The 20136-nt window shown below is 60.5% G+C and overlaps 1 protein-coding gene and 1 long non-coding RNA gene across 2 annotated transcripts in view; one reads left to right on the top strand and one right to left on the bottom strand.

Annotated features, from left to right (window-relative positions):
* The window catches only part of TAF4 (TATA-box binding protein associated factor 4), a 65805-nt gene extending 49055 nt beyond the window's left edge, over nucleotides 1–16750 (bottom strand). Inside the window, exon 1 of the mRNA XM_053890085.1 lies at nucleotides 15330–16750. Coding sequence (XP_053746060.1) covers nucleotides 15330–16659 — 1330 coding nt within the window. The 5' untranslated portion in view covers nucleotides 16660–16750. The remainder of the gene's footprint in view (nucleotides 1–15329) is intronic.
* On the top strand, nucleotides 14703–18697 carry LOC128773438 (uncharacterized). Its single transcript, XR_008417672.1, has 2 exons — nucleotides 14703–14915; nucleotides 17745–18697. It is a non-coding gene; the product is annotated as an uncharacterized LOC128773438 (long non-coding RNA).
* The last annotated feature ends 1439 nt before the right edge of the window (nucleotides 18698–20136 follow it).

Here is a 20136-nt window from a genome sequence, read left to right as displayed (position 1 = left end):
GGACGGGAGGCCACGGACCCAGAGGAGCCAACACGAGAGCCGGAGGGGGACTACCCGACGTCAAGCCCACCGCGAAGCCACAGCAATCACGCCGCCGTGTCCCGGCGGAAGAAGGCACAGACTGTGAGACAGAACAGAGCCCAGAAACAGGCCCCAGAAACCCAGTCGACGGACGTCTGACAAAGGAGCAGAGGCGACACGACGGAGCAGAGACCGTCTCTTCGACAACCGGGGCCGAACCCCCCGGCCGTCCACCTGCAGAAAAACGCATCTAGACACGGACCTCACCCCCTTCACGAAAATTCACTCAAAGTGGGTCACAGACTTAAAGTAAAATGCGAACCCTGATCTCCTCGATGACAACCCAGGAGAAAGTCTCGGTGACCCTGGGGATGGCGATGAGCTTTCAGACACAACGCCCAGACAGGATCCAAGAAGGAAAGCTGGCAAGCTGGACTGTGGTAGAATTAAAGACGTCTGCTCTCGGAAAGACTGTCAGGAGCCACAGACTTGGAGAAAATAGGTACAAACGACATTTGATAAAAGACAGTCGTCCTAAATATACAAAGAGCTCTTAAAACTCCACAGTAAGAAAACAACCCGATTCGAAACGGGCCGGAGACCCGAGCAGGCCCCTCACCGGAGAAGACGCACAGATGCAGACGGGCGCGGGGACAGACGCTCCGCATCACAGGTCGTCAGGGAAACGCAAATCACAACAGCGAGGCACCACGCACGCCTGTCACCAGGGCCCAGACCCACGACCCTGACGACCCCAGACGCTGGCGAGGGCGCGGAGCGGCAGGAGCGCTCGGCCGTTGCCGGCGGGAACGCAGGATGGCGCGGCCGCTTTGGAGGAGAGTTTGGTGTTTGGCTACAAAACGAATCATACTCTGACCGGACGAGCCGGCAATCGCGTTCCTTGCGATTTATCTACACGAGTCGAAAACTCGTGTCCACACAAAAACCTGCCCACAGATTTTTATAGCGGCTGTGCTCGAGACTGCCAAAACTTGGAAGCGACCACGGCGTCCCTCAAAGGTGACAGATAAATAAACTGTGGTAGATCCAGAATATGGACTGTCAGTCAGTGATAGGAAGAAACGAGCTCTCAAACCATGAAAAGATGGAGGAGAATCATAAATGCACATCACTAAGTGAGAGACACTAATCTGAAAGGCTCCGCACTGTGTGATACCAACTGTAGGGCCTTCTGGAAAAGGCACGACTACAGACATTAAAAAGATGGGGTCGGGAGGTGGGGAGGGGTGAACAGGTGGAGCACAAAAGATTCTAAGGGCAGTGAAAATACCGTTTGACACTATAAAGGCGGATACGTGCCTTTCTCCGTGTGTCCAAACCTCGGAGATGAAGCGAATGTAAGCTCCCTAAGGGATGGCGTGTCAGCGCGGCTCATGCCCTGTGACAAAGGTACCCTCCGGTGGGAGATGGCCACAGTGGGGAGGCTGTGCTGGGGGGAGGAGGGGACATATGGGAAATCTCTGTACTTTCCTCCTAATTTTGCTGTGAACTTTAAACTGCGCTAAAAAAAAAAAAAAAAAAATTAAGCTCTTTACCAAAAACAAAACGAAACCCAAAAAACACGTCATCTGCTTTTGTTGGTACCTGGACACTGGAGGGCGGTACCCCAAACCCCCTGAGAAGCGGCCTGTGGACAGCTGGCTGACCAGCAGAACTCTCCCATCTGCCACACCTCTTCCCCCGCCAAGAGCCCACTAAGCCGAGAGTCGAGGAATGGACGTGGCCCCACGCCCCCGACAGGAGGAGCCAACAGAAGGACGAGATGCCCGCAGAGGCAGAAAGAGAGCAGCAGACTCTGAGAGAACGGGAGGGGTCTTTCTGGCACCCCCAGGGCTCAGGGCAGGATGTCCACGCTCTAGGCAGAAGAATTTATGGCCACGAGGTCCTTTCCTCAGAAACAGAGGACATCCCTGCGTCAAGGGTCCCCTGTCCAGTCCCACCTGACCGCTACGAGGGGAGCCAGGGCACCACGAAGGCTCTCCATCCGTACAGCGCTCACATGAGCCAGAACTGGCAGACCCTTCATAACAGGCTCCAACAAGACAGAGACCTGCACACTACTGTGTGACCGGCACCCATCCTGGGCACCAGGCATCCTTGGGGCTCCTCCCTCAGGAAGCAGCCTGGGGAAGAGCTGAAGTGCCAAGATGGGGGGGGGGGGCATGCACACAAGCCCCCAGACACAAGAAAATTGACAAACTCAAAGGAATTTCAGAAAGAGAACAGCAGGACATTACTTAGAAGGGAGGAAACCCCCCCAGAGGGGACCTGGAACGTCAGGTGAGGAAAGGACCTCTGGCACAGACCGGACCCGGCAACGCCGGGCTCCGCAGGTGCCTCCTTTCCAGCCGGTGCAGGTGTCTCGGGCATGGGGACACGTGCTCGCCACGCACGGACAGCGCTCAGGCACACGTCGGCACCCGGAAGGCAGGCCGCGGGAGGCTTGGGGGCGCCGCGGGAGGCCTCCCCAGCCTGCCGGCTGCACCCTCTGGCCCCCGGGCCACGCTGCCAGAACAAGCCATTTACACGCCGTCCGGCTCCGCGATCCCACATCCGCCCTTCACCCTCCAGCCACCCCTGCTGATCAGCCACCTTCAGCCCAGGCAAGTGTACACCTGACCCTCCAGCCCTGCAGGCGACCCACCCTCCCGCCAGGGTGCCCCTCTTCCAAGAGAACCCCACTTCTGGTTTGATATGGGACGCCGATTTCTCAGGAGCACGCAGTGCCGTGTGGCGGTCGGGCCACAGGGCACACCGCCCAGCACAAAGCCCGGGGACAGCCTCCCGCGCGCCCCCGGCCCTCCAGAGGAAGGAGGCAGGAAGGCCACCTCTGTCGTGTCCCCTCCCTGCCACCCAGCGGCCCCCACCTGTACCTGCTGCCCCCACCAGGGCAAGCTCTCCCTCTCACCCCCCAGTGGAGGTGGGGCTGGGCCACTTCAGCCCCTCACCCTCCCTCATCCAAGAGGCTGGCTCAGCGTCCCTCCTCCCCAGCTCCTGTCCTCTCATTCGGCCACCTCCCCGGATGCCTGACCGGACACCTGGCGTCCCCCAGCGGCTGGCACCAGCCCCCTTCTCTGCAGCCTGCTGGCTGCCCCCTGGGCCCTGCCCCCCACTTTCTCTCTCTGTGGCAACCGCTGACCCGTGTGCAGGTACATACAGAGCAGCCACGAGCCCCGGGCGGCCAGCAGGCACCTGAGCGAGCCAACGCGCAGGCACAGCAGCCAGAGGAGGCGGGACGCCAGCGGCTCTGGACACCGTGCACGGGGGCAGCATGTCGACCCGGCAACACCTGGGAGGCGGGGTTGAACCCGATGCGTTAACACGGACTTCACCTTGTTGCGCTTTCACATCCCTTGTCCTTTTGAAGGCGCTACCAGAAACTTCACACTCTGCGTGTGGCCCGCATCACACTCCTCCTGGAGAGCACGGCTCCCAATCTCCCGTCTTCGGGAAACAAGTCCAGAAACAACAAAAGGAACTGTCCCCACACTCCAAGCACATGGCTCTGTTCCCCCTCCGAAACCAGCATCCCCAAACGCTGTCCCCTCCCCACCTTCCCCCCCGAGGCCCAGCCTGTCCCGGCCTCCAGGGGCAGATCCAAAAGCAGGTCTGTCCCTTAACCTCCTAAGCTGGCCACTGACACACAACAGGTACAGACACTCACCGCCCTGACACGCCCCTGACCCCATGACCTGGCACCCTGTGCCCCACCCCGCCGCGGGCCCCCCATGGGCCCCCTGCTTGGGCCTGCTCCCCTCTGCTGGTTCCTCCTCTGTTCCACCTCTAGGTGTCAGATGTCCCCCAACAGGTCTCTGGCCTGTCTTCTCTTCTCTGGGCTATACTGTCCCTCCTCCAAACCCGGTGGGCACACCACCCTCGTGGTTTAACATGACATCAGTCCTTTTTTTTTTTTTTTTTTTTTTCAAAGTAAACTCTACACCCAATGTGGGACTTGAACTCACGACCCCGAGATCAAGAGTCCCACCAGCTGAGCCAGACACGTCTCCTGAAATATCATCAGGGCCCCCGCCCCCGATCCCCAGCCCTGAACCCACCTCTGAATTTCAGACGCAAATCTCAGGTCTCCCTGACCCCCTCCCGGACACCCGGTGCACGACCCCCGCGTACACATGTAGAACCAAGAACGTGGGTCTCCGTAAAGAGACCCGGCCTGTTCTCAAGATCTCTCCTGTGTGCGGCTCTGTAGACGAGAGTCTGCCAGTGCCCCCCGGGCTGGCCACCCCTCCCCAGGCAGGAGACCCAGGCGCCGTGTGAGGGCCCTTCTCACAAACAACACAAGACGGGATGAAGGAGTCCTGCTTGCCTCCACGTGACAAAATACCACACAGCACAGGACGGAAGCATCACTTACGGCCAAGGTCCCAAAGGACGCCTCACAGCACGGTACCCTTTCCACACGCCTGAAGCTGAAAAACCCCACACACTTAACGATGCTCAGGGAGGCCACGGCAGTTAGGAAAAGAGAAGCAAAGGCGTGGAGGCCGTGGGGTCAGGACGACGGCGGCCACAGGCTGGGGGCGGCGGGGTCGGATGGTCCCGTGGGATGCTGGCAGGCTCCCAGCTGTTCCGTGGGGTGGAGTCTGCAGGTGCTCGTCACATACAGCAGGTCACGCGGGGACCGGAGACTGTGACTAACTCAACTCCGCGCGTCTAAGATCCAAAACATCCCGTCCCGCACTAGTCTTCTCAGTTAATGGCTTTTCAAAGTCATGGCCCGTCCACCAAGCGGACAGACCACAAACGCCTCCAGAAGACTCCCTGACTCACGCCACAGGCATCCCCGCCACACGAGCGCCACGCTGATGCCGAGCTTCAAAAATGAACGCGCCACAAGCCACGCTCTCCGACCTCAGGTGCTCCCGCTTCGCCGGCAGGTAGAGCCTCGCCTGGACCGACTCACGGCCACCCGCCCGCTGCCGGGCCCCGCGGAGACGGGCCTCGGTGGGACACGCCAGTCCCGAGGAAGCGCCCCGCTCTACCGCGGGGGCCATGAGGCCGGCGCCCAGAAGCACTGCGGCAGCCTGGGCCTGAACGACACGCAGGAGCACCCAGAAAATAATACTGTGAGGTGCAGCCACGACCTGGCGCGAAGCGAGCCGGGGGGGGGGGGGGGGCGGCCAGAGCAGGCGGGGAGGTTGTGAACGCCCCACGGCCAGACCACCGTCAGGAGTCCGGCTTTGTTCTAGAAGTAACGAGGGACCCGTGGAGGTCCTTGTGTGCAGCAGCCCAAGCAGAGGGGACGACGTAGTGAGGAATGACGAGGCGCGACTGACAGGCAGTGCGACGGGGCGGGGACAGTGAGGCACCCAAGTGACCGACACTACACCCTCCCGTGCCTGCAGCCCCACCTGGCGCCTGCCCACGACCCCACACTGGGCATCTACTGATGAGGACATCCAGGAGCTGCCTGGAAAGTTCTAAACTACACACAGCTGCAAGAGGAAACGCTCTAGGGGTCCACCCCCCAGAACAGTTACTAAAAATTCTCATAGCGGCCTCAGGTCTCTTTAAGAGAAATAAGACATCACAGAGAAAAGTGGAGGTCCCAGGCGCAGGCCCGTACCCCCACCGCCCCAGAAGCAGCCACCTGCAGGGAACGAGGGGACACCCTCCGGCCACCTCCCACACTTGGACACACACGTGCCCGCGACACGCAGACCTGAAGAGCGTGCGCCCCCTTCCGCCACCCCTAACCTGCCTTCCGTGCACAGCGCACCTCTGCCGTCCAACATGCCAGCACTGAGCACGGAGCGTGCTTCTGCCCCCGCCGCACACGGTCACACGCAGCTGCTCGTGACCGGGCCTCCGAGGGACTGAGGCTGACGGTCTCAAGAAGGCCAGGCCAGCAAACTCCCCGAGCTGACGGCACAACGGTCTCCTCGAGGGTGGCGTGTCCCCAGCAGGTCGGCAGCCCTACCCGCGCCGGGAGACAGCCAGCTGTCCTGGCTGTCACCAAGCCAAGTACGGTCAGAGACCCCTACGGAGGTGTGTCTGGACCGTGGAGCCCCCGGAGTCGGAGAGGGGCTGGCTCCACCATCAGTTCCAGGATCGGGACCCCAGAGAGCGGTGTCCAAACCACTCAGCATGAAACGCAAGCCAGGGCTGGCCCACCGGGCACCCGGCCCAGAGCGGTCGGGACCCTGGCCCAGACTCGCACGACTCCCAGTGAGCTCCGCGCCGGGCTCCCACGGCCCACTTGGAGGCTGTCTTTACTATGTCACCTAGAGCTTGGGAGACGCTCTGAACAAAGTTTCTCAACTGTTAAATACGTACCAAAGTGGCAGCAACCCTGACTTGTTATCTAATCAATCCAGAGCAGCAGAGAAAATGCTGGAGTGTCCAAAATGGACTATAACAGACAGAAAGCTTATTTTCAGCAATTACTGCAGGAAAAGGAGCGGCTAATGAGATTCCATTTCAGAAACGATGCTGCATCTATCCCCACCTCCTCCCCTTGCAAACCCATCTTCCGTGGCTCACCAACAGCCCCATCAGACAGTAATTCCTGAGGACGGGGACTGCCCTACTCTAGCACAAGTCTGATCTGAAGTTGGTTGGTGCCCAATGTCTGCTCATCGACCGACTGATCAAACTCACAAAGCGTGGCTCTGCCCTTCGAGGCCACGAGCAGGGCTGATGGGTGGCCGCCCGGGCACAGCTCTGCAGTCAGGAGAAAGGGCCTTGCACCTGGAGACCAGGGGACCTCCCGACCACTCACCCCTTCCCGCCGTCGGGATGGCCCCAACCTTAATGCCCGCAGCCACTCGGAGAGGAGGCCGGGGGACCGTCTGGTAGCACGAGGCACAAACCCCCGCTGACCCCAGGAGTCCAGCGGCGGCTGGACACACCCCTGCCTTCCTACAGCCGGGTCTCTGGAACAGACAGCACCAGCGTATCGGCCCCTGGGGTCAGCCACCCTCTTGCCGTGTGCTCGGGACTCGCCGGGCTGCGGATCTTCTCGCGAGAAGGCCCGGCCCTGTGTCAGCTGCCTCAAGTAGGCACGAAGACAAGAGATGCAGCAGGAAGGAGTGATCGCCCCAGGCCTCCCACCTGGCTGGCCTCTCTCTGGGCCCAGCCCCTCGGGTAAGGGGCTGAGGAGTCTCTGAAAAGCCACTCACCTCCTTGAGTCTCAGCATCTTCACTGGGACCACCCGGCTCTAGAATCCTCAGACTCACGAGTCTGTCCATCGGCACACGGCAGGAAGCCCGGGGCGGGCACACAAGTGCAAAACCACGTGGGCTGCTCGACCGCAGCACCTCGTCACCTCATCGGAAGTGCTAATGTCCCTCCCCAGCCATTTCCACACATAAAAAGGCAAAGAAGCCGGGAGGAATTTGCTGCCTTAATGACAAACACTCCTACTTCATAAAAAGCTCTTAAAACAACAACGGCCCCGTGTCCACTTCCCCGAAGGGCAGGTGAAAGGCAGGTGGCGTTCAGGGTCGCCCCTCCTTCCTAGGCCTCCTCCGCCCCCCCTACCTGCAGCAGGGGGGCCCGCCTGCTCTCCCGGCCGCCCTCCCCCTGCTCCAAGACAGTCCCCCAGGAGGCGGCCTCACCCTCACGGCCAAAACTTCCATCAAATGCCACGGGACTCCCAAATTCTGACCCCTCGCGGCCTCTGCCCCCAGCCCACACCTTACGCTCAACTACCCCTGATGCCTCCTCAGAAACGGCACCACACGCTTCACGTTCCAGACAGGCCCACGGCCCTCAGCCCCCGTCCCCCTTCACTGCAGTCCTCGGTCTCAGCCACCCCGTGATGCCCTGTCCTCGCAGCGCCGTGGATCGGCTCCCCGGCCGACGTACATCCTAGAGCAAAGGACCTCGGTCTCCATCCACATCCACGGGAAAAGGCTCACCTTCGCTTGGTCAAAGAAATACACCCTAGAACCAGACACAACCTTCTAAACGAAACCTGTAGAATGGTAGCAATTTCTAAAAAGTCACCATTTTGGCCGTGGCTCTCAAAACCATGGTTTTAAAAGCGTAAATGGTCGAGTCCTCAAGAAGGCAATTTGTATCAAAGACTCATGAATGCTCGACCCATCAGACGCCCGCAGAGCTGTGCACAAAGACATTCACCTGAGGGTCATTCACAGCCGACCAGGGGACGTGAGCCACAGCAGCCCCTCCCAGGGGCCTGTGGGGAAGCTCCGAAGGAGGGGACTTCAAAGGCCACCAGGGCGGGGGCACTCCCCACACAGGCTAAGGCAGGAGGCGCGGCAGGACCTCGGTGACCAGGACCTCGGTGACCGAAGGTCTCCCTCTGCACGTGCTTCATGCAGGCGGATACAGGTGGTGACCAGCCAGGCAAGGCGAGATTATGAGGAACTTTATTTTCTCCCTCACGGTTTTCTTTTCTGCCCACACTTCCCATAATGAATAAAACTTTGTATCAGGAGGGAAAACGTGGGAAAGGCGTCCCTTTCAAAGGACTAGTTGTGTTACGACGCTGTGGTTCTGCTACAACACCCACCGGCAGCACCCGCCTCTCCCCTTCCCCGACGTGGGGGCGCCGGGGGCGCCCTGACAAGATCAAACCACGCCAGGCCTGGCCCGTGACCTGCTGTGTTCACTAACCCACGGCGTCGGTCTACACATATCCGTACACGGATTATATTAAAAAGCACTCGACAAAGCTCCTCTGTGAAAGGCGTGACGGCCCCTTGGAGAGCTCCGCTGACGCACTCGCCCCCCCACACCGTGGCACAAAGATTGAGGTGGAAACGCTGCCTTCCGTCCCCTTCCAGCTGCGGTGGCAACACAAGACGGTCCACACAGTATGGCCACCCCACGCCCCAGCACCTCCCCCCTCCCCAAAGCGCTGGGCCTCATCCCTGACCCCACAAGGCCCCTCTCTGCCCTCTGCAGCGTCCAGGCCAACGCCGGCCACTCTGAGTGCAGAGGGCGCAGCACTGAGGACGAGGGCCTTGCTGCTCTGGCTCCTAGTGTCCTCCTGCTCTGTCCACTCCGTGTCCACTCTGACCGCTGACTGCCCAAAACAAGTCACTGCACAGCGACAGAACCTTCTCACTGCTTGCTCCTTAGCTAAAATCTGCTGTCCAATGCGACGCGGTCATAAAGACCTGTTTTAGGATTTCCCCAACCTTAAGAGCTGGAAAACATTTCAAAATATGCCCTCGGGATACAAGTTCCCCAATGTCAGCGAGGAGGTCCCATACCACCTGGTCACACCCTCCTCAGGAGCTCAGTGGTCAAAGAACCACACACGTCCATCACCCCCTTCCCAGGCCACATGCAAGAGGCAGAGAGGTCCCATTAGACTCCAACTTCGGGATAAAAGATCCAGCTGAGGGGCGCCTGGGTGGCTCAGTCGGTTAAGCGTCCGACTTCTGCTCAGGTCATGATCTCGCGGTCCGTGGGTTCGAGCCCCGCATCGGGCTCTGTGCTGGCGGCTCAGAGCCTGGAGCCTGTTTCGGATTCTGTGACTCCCTCTTTCTCTGACCCTCCCCCGTTCATGCTCTCTCTCTGTCTCAAAAATAAATAAACGTTAAAAAAAAAAAAAAAACTAAAAAAAAAAGACGACCCAGCTGAGAAGGCCTGCAAAGGGGCTCTGAGCCTCCAGCCCAATCTACACTCACTCAGACGCCCACACTGGGAGGGCCTCCGTCCACTCACATGCAGGGGGATGTGGCCAGGCAAGTGGCCACAGAGGAAAGCTGGACAAGAAGGGGGCAGGCGGCTGGGTGGCTCAGTCGGTTAAGCATCGGACTCTGACTCAAGTCATGATCTCACAGTTCATGAGTTTGAGCCCCGCTTCGGGTGAGCTCAAGACCTGCTTCAGGTGAGCCCCGCTTCTCTTCTCTCTTTCTCTCTCTCTCTCTCTCTCCCCCCCCCCCCCCCCCCCCCCGCTCATCTGCACTCTCTCTCTTAAAAAAAAAAAAAAAAAAGGAGGGGGTATCCATGCACTTTTCAAATGTGGGGGTGGGTGCCTAAATTGTGGACAATGTTTATACCTCTTTGTGTTTTGAAGATTTCATTCCCTTAGTGCAGACATCTAAGGATGTGTAAGAATCAAAAATTGTACTTGAAAGGGTTCCCGGTTCTAGCATAGAAACAAAGTTCTCAATTTCCAAACGACCCTACGGCACTTGATCTACTCAGGGCGTTTTAAGAGGCACTGGTCGTAAATCTACGGCTCTGAAGGCCGCATGTTTGTAACTTACAGTGCCCCACGCAGTGGCAATCTCACACCCAGCTGGAAACAACTGTCCCTCACACGCTGGTGCACGGCACCCAGGACAGAGGCTCCAGGAGCGAGAAAGTACCTCTCTCCTTCAGTCTTCTTACGATCAAAGACCTGATCACAAAAAAGACTGCCAGCCTCCAGTCGAAGACAAGTTCCAGAGACGAGAGCCCTAAACAGTAACTATTTCCCAGGACGATCGAGAAAATCTGAGACTCCTGCTTATCATCAACATGAGAAAAAGTAAAAGTGCTTTTGAGAACTTTGCAAACTCCCCACACCTAAGGCAAGTTGCTCCAGAGTCCTTTTAAATCTCTGCTTCAAGATTTTTAAAACCAGTTGTTAATTACGTCTTGATCAACTCACACACGACCAGCTATTTCTCGAAAAGCTTTCTTCAAATGTGTCATTTCAGATGAGGAAACTTACATTTACACACCGAAGCCAGCCGGGGTTAGGAGCACACCAGGAACTACCTTTATTTTGATTTCAAGGAAACAGCCACGTGCGCGCCCGGCTGCTCTGCCCCACCAACCTGCTTCGTTTCTAGGGCAGGGTCTGAACTGGGTCAGTCCCGTTCTGATCAAACACCGCTGCCCGAGGGGACCCAGTGCCCACTTGTCAGCAACTCCTACAGCACAAGTGAGGGCACTCACTCGCCATGGCCCAGAGGTGACAGAACTCCTGGGAGTCGGGCCCTTTGGCCCCTGGGTTCATCGGCCACCCAGGTAGCAAGATCCCGCTTGCTAACCACTTCCTCGTGGGGCGCTAAGAAATACGGATCTACCCTGGACCAGCAAACACAAAGGACTCGGGAAGTCTCGACTTTTCAAACTCCAGTAATTGTGCCATATGCGCACAGCACGCGTTGCCCTCCGGCACAGTAGGCAGCAGGAGAGAACGGAAACCCCAGGAGGGTCTAAGGGACCCCTTTCCTGGTTATTGCCAAAAGGTGAGAACCGCCAGCTCCAAAAGACCCCCACGTACGCCTGAAACGCCACCCCACCCCCAGGCGCCAAGACGGCTTTGTCCTCCCTTAAGGTAGTGGTGACAGTCAGGGGCGAGGTGCGGACAGAGGATGGCCTCCCCTCCAAGCCCACAGTGTGGAAGCTCAGAGAAGCTACCTCTGTCCCCGCCAAGCAGAGCTGTCCAGTGCCGGCCGTGTGTGGCTCTCCGGGAGTTCTTTTCCCTTTCTCTTAATGAACGTCACCATTACACAAGTACATCAAAAGCAAAACCCCAAGGCCTTTGGGCTAAAGCAAACCCCATGCCAAAGCCGAGCAGGCAGCCGCACCCACTGCCCCCATGGCAGCAGGACACGTCCGCCGGGTCTGTGACCGGCCTGTGACAGCCCCGGCAACTTTCCCACTCACACAACCAGAGTCAGCCATCGCACCAGGTTCCCCGGTGACTGAAAACGCGTCCAAGGCTGCTATGGTTTTGATGAGAACAAAGCTGTCTTTAGACCTGGCACCATCTACAGCAACATAACACTTAAGACCCGCGAAAACCGTAACGTCACTGAGACAGCACGTAAATAACAGACGTTACACGACAGAGGCGCGTCCCATTCGTCCCGACAGGATTCCACAATGCTTTGCAAAATGGTCAGCGGCACTTTCTAGCTGGGGCAACTGGGACTCCAAGCAGAGAAGGCAAGAGTGCCCTCAAGTAACAAAATCTAAACGTGCAAACACACCCCTCGGGCCACAGCACTTGCTGGCAAGACCGGCCACCAGAATGTCCAGTTCCTTTAAACTTCAGTGCTGGGCTCTCCACACCCTACTGCCCGGCTCAGGGTCAGCCCTCCGGGAAATAACCCGGCCCAACAGCCCAGTCGGCTACCACTGGGTTCTTCCCTTGCCTACCAGCAAATAACTGCGTTCATCATGGTGGGAGCCATGTTTTTACGAGCAAGAATATTAACAGTGATAATATTCACTTCCAATAAGGAGCATGCAAATGTTCCCAGGCCAAGGCATCTACGCCCATCCAGAGGAAACGGTGCTCCGTCCCGGACTGAGAACCTACGCCCTGGCCAAACCTTCAGGTGACAGGAGAGCATTCTCTGCAAAAGCAGGACAAACAGACGTCCACTGCAAAAAAAACAGTAACTTGCCACGCCAAGAGATAACCTTTGGAAATGAGCATCTTTAACGTAGCATCTACCTGAAAAGATCTTTTAAAACCATTTACGCACACGCTAATTTTGGTGTCACGTCACTTTTTTTTCTCTCAGTGACGATCATAATATTACCGGGATGTTACTAATAAGCTGTACAAAACGAGCGCTTTTCGCAGTTCTTGGAGAAGTGCCTTTGCGGCAAAAATCTCTCATCTGTTCTCGCTTTCCCCATAGCGGACACAACTGACACTCTGGTACCTTCAAACGAGCAAATCGGTTACAATAACGTAAGCGTTTCTTTACAGAATTGTCCTAACAAAGAAGATCAAAATGGAACTCGCTAAAGCCAAAATCCACATGGGTTCCAGCGCACGATGAGAAGGCCTGGGGCCCCGGTGAGACCCCCGTACCTCCTCTCCCCATCTGGAGCTCGACCTGCAGGAAGGAGAGGAGCCGAGGGGCCGGCCTCGTTCATACGCGCTCACCTGACACCTGTGTGCAGCCTGGAAAGGCCTCCCGCCCCTGATCCCTTCCCAAGTGTCTGCGTCTCTGAGTTGTAGCAAGAACGAGCTATTAGCCAAGCACGGTTATTTTTATAAGTCACTTCTACCTCCGCTGTATACGTCTTTGGGATGAGAGATTTCAATGAAGAGGGAACATCAAGGAAGAGAGTTTAGTATTTCCTGATCGATTATGTAACTAGAATATTCATAACCTGTCATTTTGGTTTACAAAAGTGCGAGAACTTTGTTTCGGGGTAATACTTTTTTTGCTCCCGCTGTTGTAAAAAGGAGGCGATGTAAGTATTCAGAGTTCCCAATCGGTGGGGGCCGGGGTGTGGGGAGCGTCAAAGAAAACACGGACACACGTCTTTTACATTCTAGAAGACATCTGTCACCCCAATGTCAACACGGGCTGCTCTCTGCTCTCACATCCCGGGGACTTAACGCAAACACTCATGACAACCCTTACAGCTTTTTTCAAGCAGTGGTCTACTTGCACGCGAAGACCTCTCTGACGGCGACGTTAAGACCAAAGATGAAAGTGAGCCCGGGGTCACTCATGACAAACATGTCAGAGACGCCCTTTCCCAACCATGGCTTCCTCCCCCGGCACAAAAATAAGGAAGGGGTTTCACCTGCGCTAAGGCGCAGACCAAGGAGACCCAGCCATCCCCCAGACCACCGCGCCTGCAGGCGTCACACGGGCCCTGCCGGTCAGGCCAAGCGCCTGCCTCGCCAACTACTGACCAGCTCACGCCAGTTTCCAACAACACGAGTGCGGCACGGGAACGCTCTCTGGCAGGAGTAAGGCAGGTGCTGAGCTGTGCAGGACCCCCAGAAGGGGAGTTTTATACATAGGGAAAGGATATCCCCACGTTTTACATAACGTACCACAACCCCGAATTCCCTTTTTCAAAAGTTACTAAAAGATCAACCCTATTCTCCACCGAAAGGTCAAAACACATAACGAGCAAAACAGAACCTTCAATAAAGCGCCCACTACAAACTCAAAAAACAAACCAGACGCGTCCTAAGGGGCATCTCGACACCTCTCCAGCAACTTCTTCTGCGTCACCTTTTCCCCTCCGAGCACGCCAAGCCCCACTCCCACCCCGGAGACGTGGGTCTGGGCTGCCCACTTCCCCCGCCCCTGCCGGCCTAAGAACACCCTCACGGGCTCTGACAAGAAAACCCTCTCTTGTTAAGACGCTGAAATTCTGTCAAGGTGACCAACGGCTCTTTCCCAGAAAGCACGCGGGGACACGGGAGGTGCTGTTTCCGCTCCCGCCACCGCGTTGGCCGCTACAGCAGCACATGTTACTACACAGCCAGGGAGGAGCTCTCCAGAAGCTCCCGGTCCCCGCGGGCGAGGCGGAGGGGATGCGAGAGGAGACGGGGCTTCTCAGTGCTCGAGTTTCTCTCTGCTCAAGAATCCCAAAACACAGCAGCATGACCTGGGACGCTGTGGGGTACCTTTCACCGTCAGACCTGAAGAACCCCAACCGACTGCCAGGGATGACCCAAGAGACCGGGGAAACGCACAGGCTGTGGCCGCGACTGCTCCCCCTCACTACGCACCGCCGTCTGCACCTCTGAGAGACCCGCTGATCTCACCGGATGGCACTAACCAGAGCGGCTGAGCATCCTTTAACCCGCAGCACGGCACTGCTGGACGCTGTGGCCGAAGCAGTGCACGACACAGTGGGAGGCAGGGACGTGGACCAGGAAGGGTGTGTGTGCCCAAGGATCCCTCCAGGGCTCACCTGGGATCTCTGCCATCCTGCCGCTAGCAGGGAAGCGGAAGCTTTCCATGCACGCTTGCCCGGCCACAAGGAAGGGGCGTCCCTACTCTGCCTGACCTCACCAGCTGGGGGGAGTGCCCAGCCCTCCATCACAACCCAGAGTAACAGAGGAGCAGACGAGTTCCGTTCACAGGCCCTAACACAACCGATCCCCAAAACCAGAAGGGGAAAGCAGCAGACCCAGGAAAGCCATGGACCCAGGCTGCATAACCCAGTAAGCCGTTCCAGCGGAGGCCGGCAGCCAGAGCGCTGCACGGCGGGGGGAGGGGAGGAGCGGGACAGGGGCACAGGGAGCCGGGAGAGCAGAAGAGCCGCTGCTGCACGGTGGGAGCCCAGAAACTTTGCAATGCAAACAGCGAGCTGAGGCCAAGCGCTGCCCCAGGAAAGGGAACCCCTGCTGCCACAGCACCCCGGGCCGTGCCCGCAGACACACACACACACATACACACACACACACACACACAAACACACACACGCATGGCAGAGAGCTCTCCCGCACCCGGCAGGGGAGCGCCCCGGCTCATTCGCTGCAGGCCCGCGCAAGACCCGTGACCTCAGCGCCCTGCCAGACCCACAACTTCCTGGACTCCCCCGGGGGCAGCCAGGCCCGCCCGGCGCGGCCACTCACCTGGGGGCAGCTGGAAGTTCTGGATGTTGGTCGGGTTCTGAGGCGGCTGCGGCAGGCGGGGGGCGAGGACCGTGGGCGTCAGCGTGGCCCGGATCCCGCCGGTGGTGGCCGAGGGCGTCCTGGGCAGGCTCTGGGGCCCCGCGCTGGCCGAGCCTTTGGGCAGCCCGGTGGGGGTGCCGGGGGCCGGCGGCGGCGGCAGTCCGGCGGCGGCGGCGGCGGGCAGCGCCCCTTGCATAGTTGGCCCGAGGATCATGCCGGCCCCCGCGCCGGCCGGGCAGCTGGCCGCCAGGGCCTGCGGCGGCGCGGGCGCCGGCTGCACCGCCGTCTTGGGCGAGTCGGCCTTGGCCACCTGCGCGGGCGCGGCGGCGGCGGCGGCGGCGGCGGCGGGCCCGGGCTGACTGTTGGCGGCGGGCGGCGGGGCGGGCGCGGGCGCAGGGGTCGGGGCGGGCGCGGGGGCCGGGGCAGGGGCAGGGGCCGGGGCGGGCGCGGGGGCCGGGGCGGGCGCGAGGGCGGGCGCGGGCGCGGCGCTGCCCCCGTTCTGCGCCGCCGCCGGGGCTCCGGCCGGGGGGCCGGGCGGCCGGGCCAGGCTGGCGGCGGCCGGCGGCGGCGGAGGCGGCGGGGCGGCGGCGGCGGCGGGGGGCGCGGCGGGCGCGGGGGGCGCGGGCGGCGAGGGGGCGCGGGGCGCGGGCGCGGCGGGGGCGCCGAGGAAGGGCGGCGTCTGGATGACAGTGGCGGCGGCAGCGGCGGGCTTGGGCGGCGGCGCGGGCGCGGGCCCGTTGTGGAGCAGGCTGACAGCAGGTGCGGCGGCGGCGCGGAGCGAGGTCCCCAGCGCGGCGCTCCCATTCAAAGTTTGCGCGGCGCCGGGGCCGCCGGGCGGGCCGTTGCGGGCGGCGGGCTGGGCGGCGGGCGCGGCCGCGGCCCCCGGCGCGCAGGCCCCGGCCCCGGGCCCGGCCCCGGCGCCGGCGCCGGCCTCGAGCGCGCTCAGCTTCGCGGCGGGCCCTGCGGGGACAAGCGGGATGGCGCGGTGAGGACGCGGGCCCGGCCGGCGCCCGCCCGCGCTCAGGCCGCGCCGCGCTCTACCTGCGGGGGGCGGCTCCGGCGCCGCTGCGGGCGCGCCCTCGGCCGGCACGGCCGCTCCGGCTCCGACATGGTTCCCGAGCGCGCCGGCGGCCGCGGCCCGCGCCTCGGGCGCGCGGGGCGCGAGGTGGTGGTGGTGGGCCGCGCTGGCCGCCAGCTGCGACTCGAGCGAGCCCACCAGGTCGCTCACCACTTTCTCGTCCACCTCGCTGTTGAAGAAGACCTCGTCCAGCAGATCCGAGCCCGCCGCCATCTTTCCTCCTCGGCCCGCCGCCGCCGCCGCTCGCCGGCGCTGGGCGGGGAGGAGGCTCCGCGCGGGCGGGCGGGCGGGCGGGCGGGCAGGCGCGGGCGGGGGGCGGCGCGCGCCTGCGGGGCGGGGGCGGCGGCCGGGCGGGCGGGGGGCGGCCGGCGTAAGGGGGGGGTGTAGAGGGCGGTGACGGCGCGGTGCGCAGGCGCGGCGGCGCGCCCGCCCCCGCCCGCCGCCCGGCGCGTTGCCATTGGTCACGGCGCCCCCCGCCCGGCCGCTCGGCGCCTCGTCATTGGCCGCGGCGCGCGCTTAAAAGGCGCGGCCAATGGCTGCTAGCGGCAGAGGCCGGGGCGCGGGCGGGCGGCCTGGGCTCGGTGGGCGAGCGGGCGGCATCGGGCCGGCGGGCTGTGGGGGTGCGGGCGGCCGGGAGGGCCAGGGGCTGGGGCAGACGGACGGCTAGGCGCGGCAGGCGGGGTCCGCACCCCGGGCCTGCTGGGGGCAACGACGGTGACTCGCTCTTTGTCTGCGCTCGTTCCAAAATGGCTGCGGCCGGAGCTGACGGGAGCGCCGGGCGGTCGAGGGAGGGAGGGAGGATGGGAGGGAGGCCGTGCTCCCGAGGCCCGTCCGCCGCTGCCTTCGCGGGGCCGGAGCCGGGACAGGCGGGCGGCGGCGGCGCCACGGCTGCGGGCGGGCCGGGCCTGGCCGAGGACTGGCCTCGCGGCGTCGGTGCGCGACTGCCGGGCGAGGCGGTGCGTCCTGGGCCCCGCGCGTCCCCGACCCCGTCCCCGTCCCCGTCCCCGTCCCCCCGCCGCGGCCCGAGCGTCCCCGGAGGGAGTGGCGCCCGGCCTGGGGCGGCACGGCTCCCGCACACGGGTATCCATAAATCACTGGGGGAGCCGACAGCGCTGGTGGCGACCGGCAGTCCCGAGTCGGGAGCGGTCCTGTGTGGACGGCCTCTTCCTGTTTGCTCTGTTCTCTTTGACAAAGTGCGTGACCTAAACACTGTGCACGAGCATCTCCGCTGTAGAACTGACTAGCTCAGGTACAGTGCTCTTCGTGCCGGGTTTTGCTTGTTTGCTTTTTACCACCAGACGGTGTTCCGGGACGCTTGGCGAGGACAACCGCGGTCTCCGGGCAGCGTGACCCAGCCCCGCGCGCCTGGGGGCGGGGGACCCGTGCACCTGCACCTCCGCGCGCAGGAGGAACGGGACGCGCCGGGTGTGGGGGCGGGGGGCTGGGACCCGCGGCTCCCGTGCCCATCTCCTCCAGCCCCTGGAGCCCGGCCCGGGGTCTGGCTTTCAAATAGCGGAAATGTGGAATTCTGTATAAAATCGTAATGTCTAAACGCTTACAAATAATTAGAAAAGCTTACAGTTAGGCCAAGCAACAGCATTGGCAGGCTGATTTCAGGCCCCGTGTGATGACATCTGTACCGGGAAACAGATGTGAGCCATCGTCCACACCCTCAAAGCATTGCGATTGGGGTGGGGGTAGAAAGTGAAGCCCACTGTTCTGTTCCGCTGCACCCTGGAGGGCCGGTGTGACTGCGGGGGAGGGGGGATCCCCACTCTCAGGTCGCCCCTGCTACATTACTGTCGTCTTCCCTGAAGGAAGGTTGGTGGTGCCATCTCAGGGCACCCCTGCTTCTCCACACAGCGGTGGCTTCCTGCGTTCTCTGACGGGGACCCCCCTCCCCCAGCCTCCGGTCAGCCTGCACTCTTGGACGCAGGCCAGCATCGCTGCTCTCCTCTGCATCTGGCCTGCTCCCTGCAGGGGCGCCGATCTCACCCGCAGACTGCTCCAGGGCACTGTCCTGCAGGAAGTGTGGGCGGTTAAGTCTGCACCCCACCTCACCCCCTGTGGTCCCATTTCCCTGCCAGGGGAGTCCCCGTCCCCTGCCCCCACCCCAGGGAAGATGGGAGCCACAGTGCTCCCTGGAGCACTGCCCACCTTGAGAGTGAACAGGGGCAGTGAGGAAGCCATGGGGCCACCATGTGCGCCTTTTCAGTGTCTCTTCAATAAAATAGAGAAAGCATCAGACACACTCAAATCCGAGAGTAAATCATTTCCGCCCTGCTCTGGCCGTGTGAAAGGTACGCGATGTTGGTTGTATTCCCTTTGCTTCTGTTGTCTACCTGCAATACTACATAAGAAAACATTTTTTAAAGACCCAGGCCTAGGCTACCAGAGTCCCATTCACCTGGGGGACCTCCCCACCCCAGCGGATGGTGCTCCTCAGCCCCGTGGATCTGGCAGGGTGTGCCGGTCATCAAGAATGGATCCCTGACCCGGGGTCGAGTGCAGGAACACCTAACTGATCCATAGATGTAGACACATCCGCTTCTTAGGGCTGTCAGCATCATCATAAACAGGGACTTACAGAAACGACAGAAATTCATTCTCACAGTTCCAGAAGCCAGGAGTCCAACATTAAAGTGCGCAGGGTCCTTCCCACCTCCTGCTTCTGGTGGCCCCCGGGCTTGCACCAATCTGTGCCTCTGTGGTCACACGGCTTCTCTGCATCTCTGTGTCTTCTCATCTTTTTTTTTTTTTTTTTATGTTTATTTGTTTTTGATTGGGGGGGGGGTCAGAGGGTCTTAAGCAGGCTCTGTTCTGACAGCGGAGAGCCAGAAGTGGGGCTCAAACTCACAAACCGTGAGATTATGACCTGAGCCAAAGTTGGACACTCACCCAACTGAGCCATTCAGGCACCTGTGTATTCTTTCATCTTTTTTATTTTTTAATTTTTTAACATTTTTATTTATTTTTGAGAGAGACAGCATGAGCAGGAGAGGGGCAGAGAGAGAGGGAGACAGAATCCGAAGCAGACTCCCGGCTCTAAGATGTCAGCACAGAGCCCAACACGGGGCTTGAACTCACAAACCGTGAGCTCGTGACCTGAGTCAAAGTTGGACGCCCAACTGAGCGAGCCACCCAGGTGCCCCTCCTTTCATCTTTAGAGGATACTAGTAACTGAATTTAGGGCCCACCATAAATTCAAAATGGTTTCATCTCAACACTGTTAAGCAATTCCATATGCAAAGACCCCATTTCCAGATTGTCATGTGCTGAGGTTCTGGGTGGGTGTGAATTTGGGGGGGACACTTCAACCCAATATAACACATGACTGGTTTGTTCGCTTATGGAAAGAAGATGGAAATTTCAGATCAATCAGAAGGCCGTCATCAGCCCGATCGGCCCCTTTGCCCCAGAACAGTAGCCTGAGAGTTGGTGCATTTGGAGTGGAACCCAGTAGCCAAGGCCACCCCTCCCTGTTCTGCCTCGGAAACAAAGTGTGGTGCCGCAGGTAAGCGACACCGACACACTGAGCCCTCCCTCCACGCCAGGCCAAGCCTGTGTGGCAGATGAGGGGACTGACGCTCAGGAAGGATGTCATTAGTAGCCCAAGGTCTCTCCCGGTGGAGACAGAAACCTGGGACTCGGACCGCAGAGCTGACAGACACTGGCAATGCTCCTTTTAGA

The sequence above is a fragment of the Panthera pardus genome, unplaced genomic scaffold (genome assembly GCF_024362965.1).
Source record: "Panthera pardus isolate Hobbes unplaced genomic scaffold, ASM2436296v1 HiC_scaffold_25, whole genome shotgun sequence".
Classification (NCBI taxonomy): domain Eukaryota; kingdom Metazoa; phylum Chordata; class Mammalia; order Carnivora; family Felidae; genus Panthera; species Panthera pardus.
This window is presented reverse-complemented; position numbering and strand designations above follow the sequence as displayed.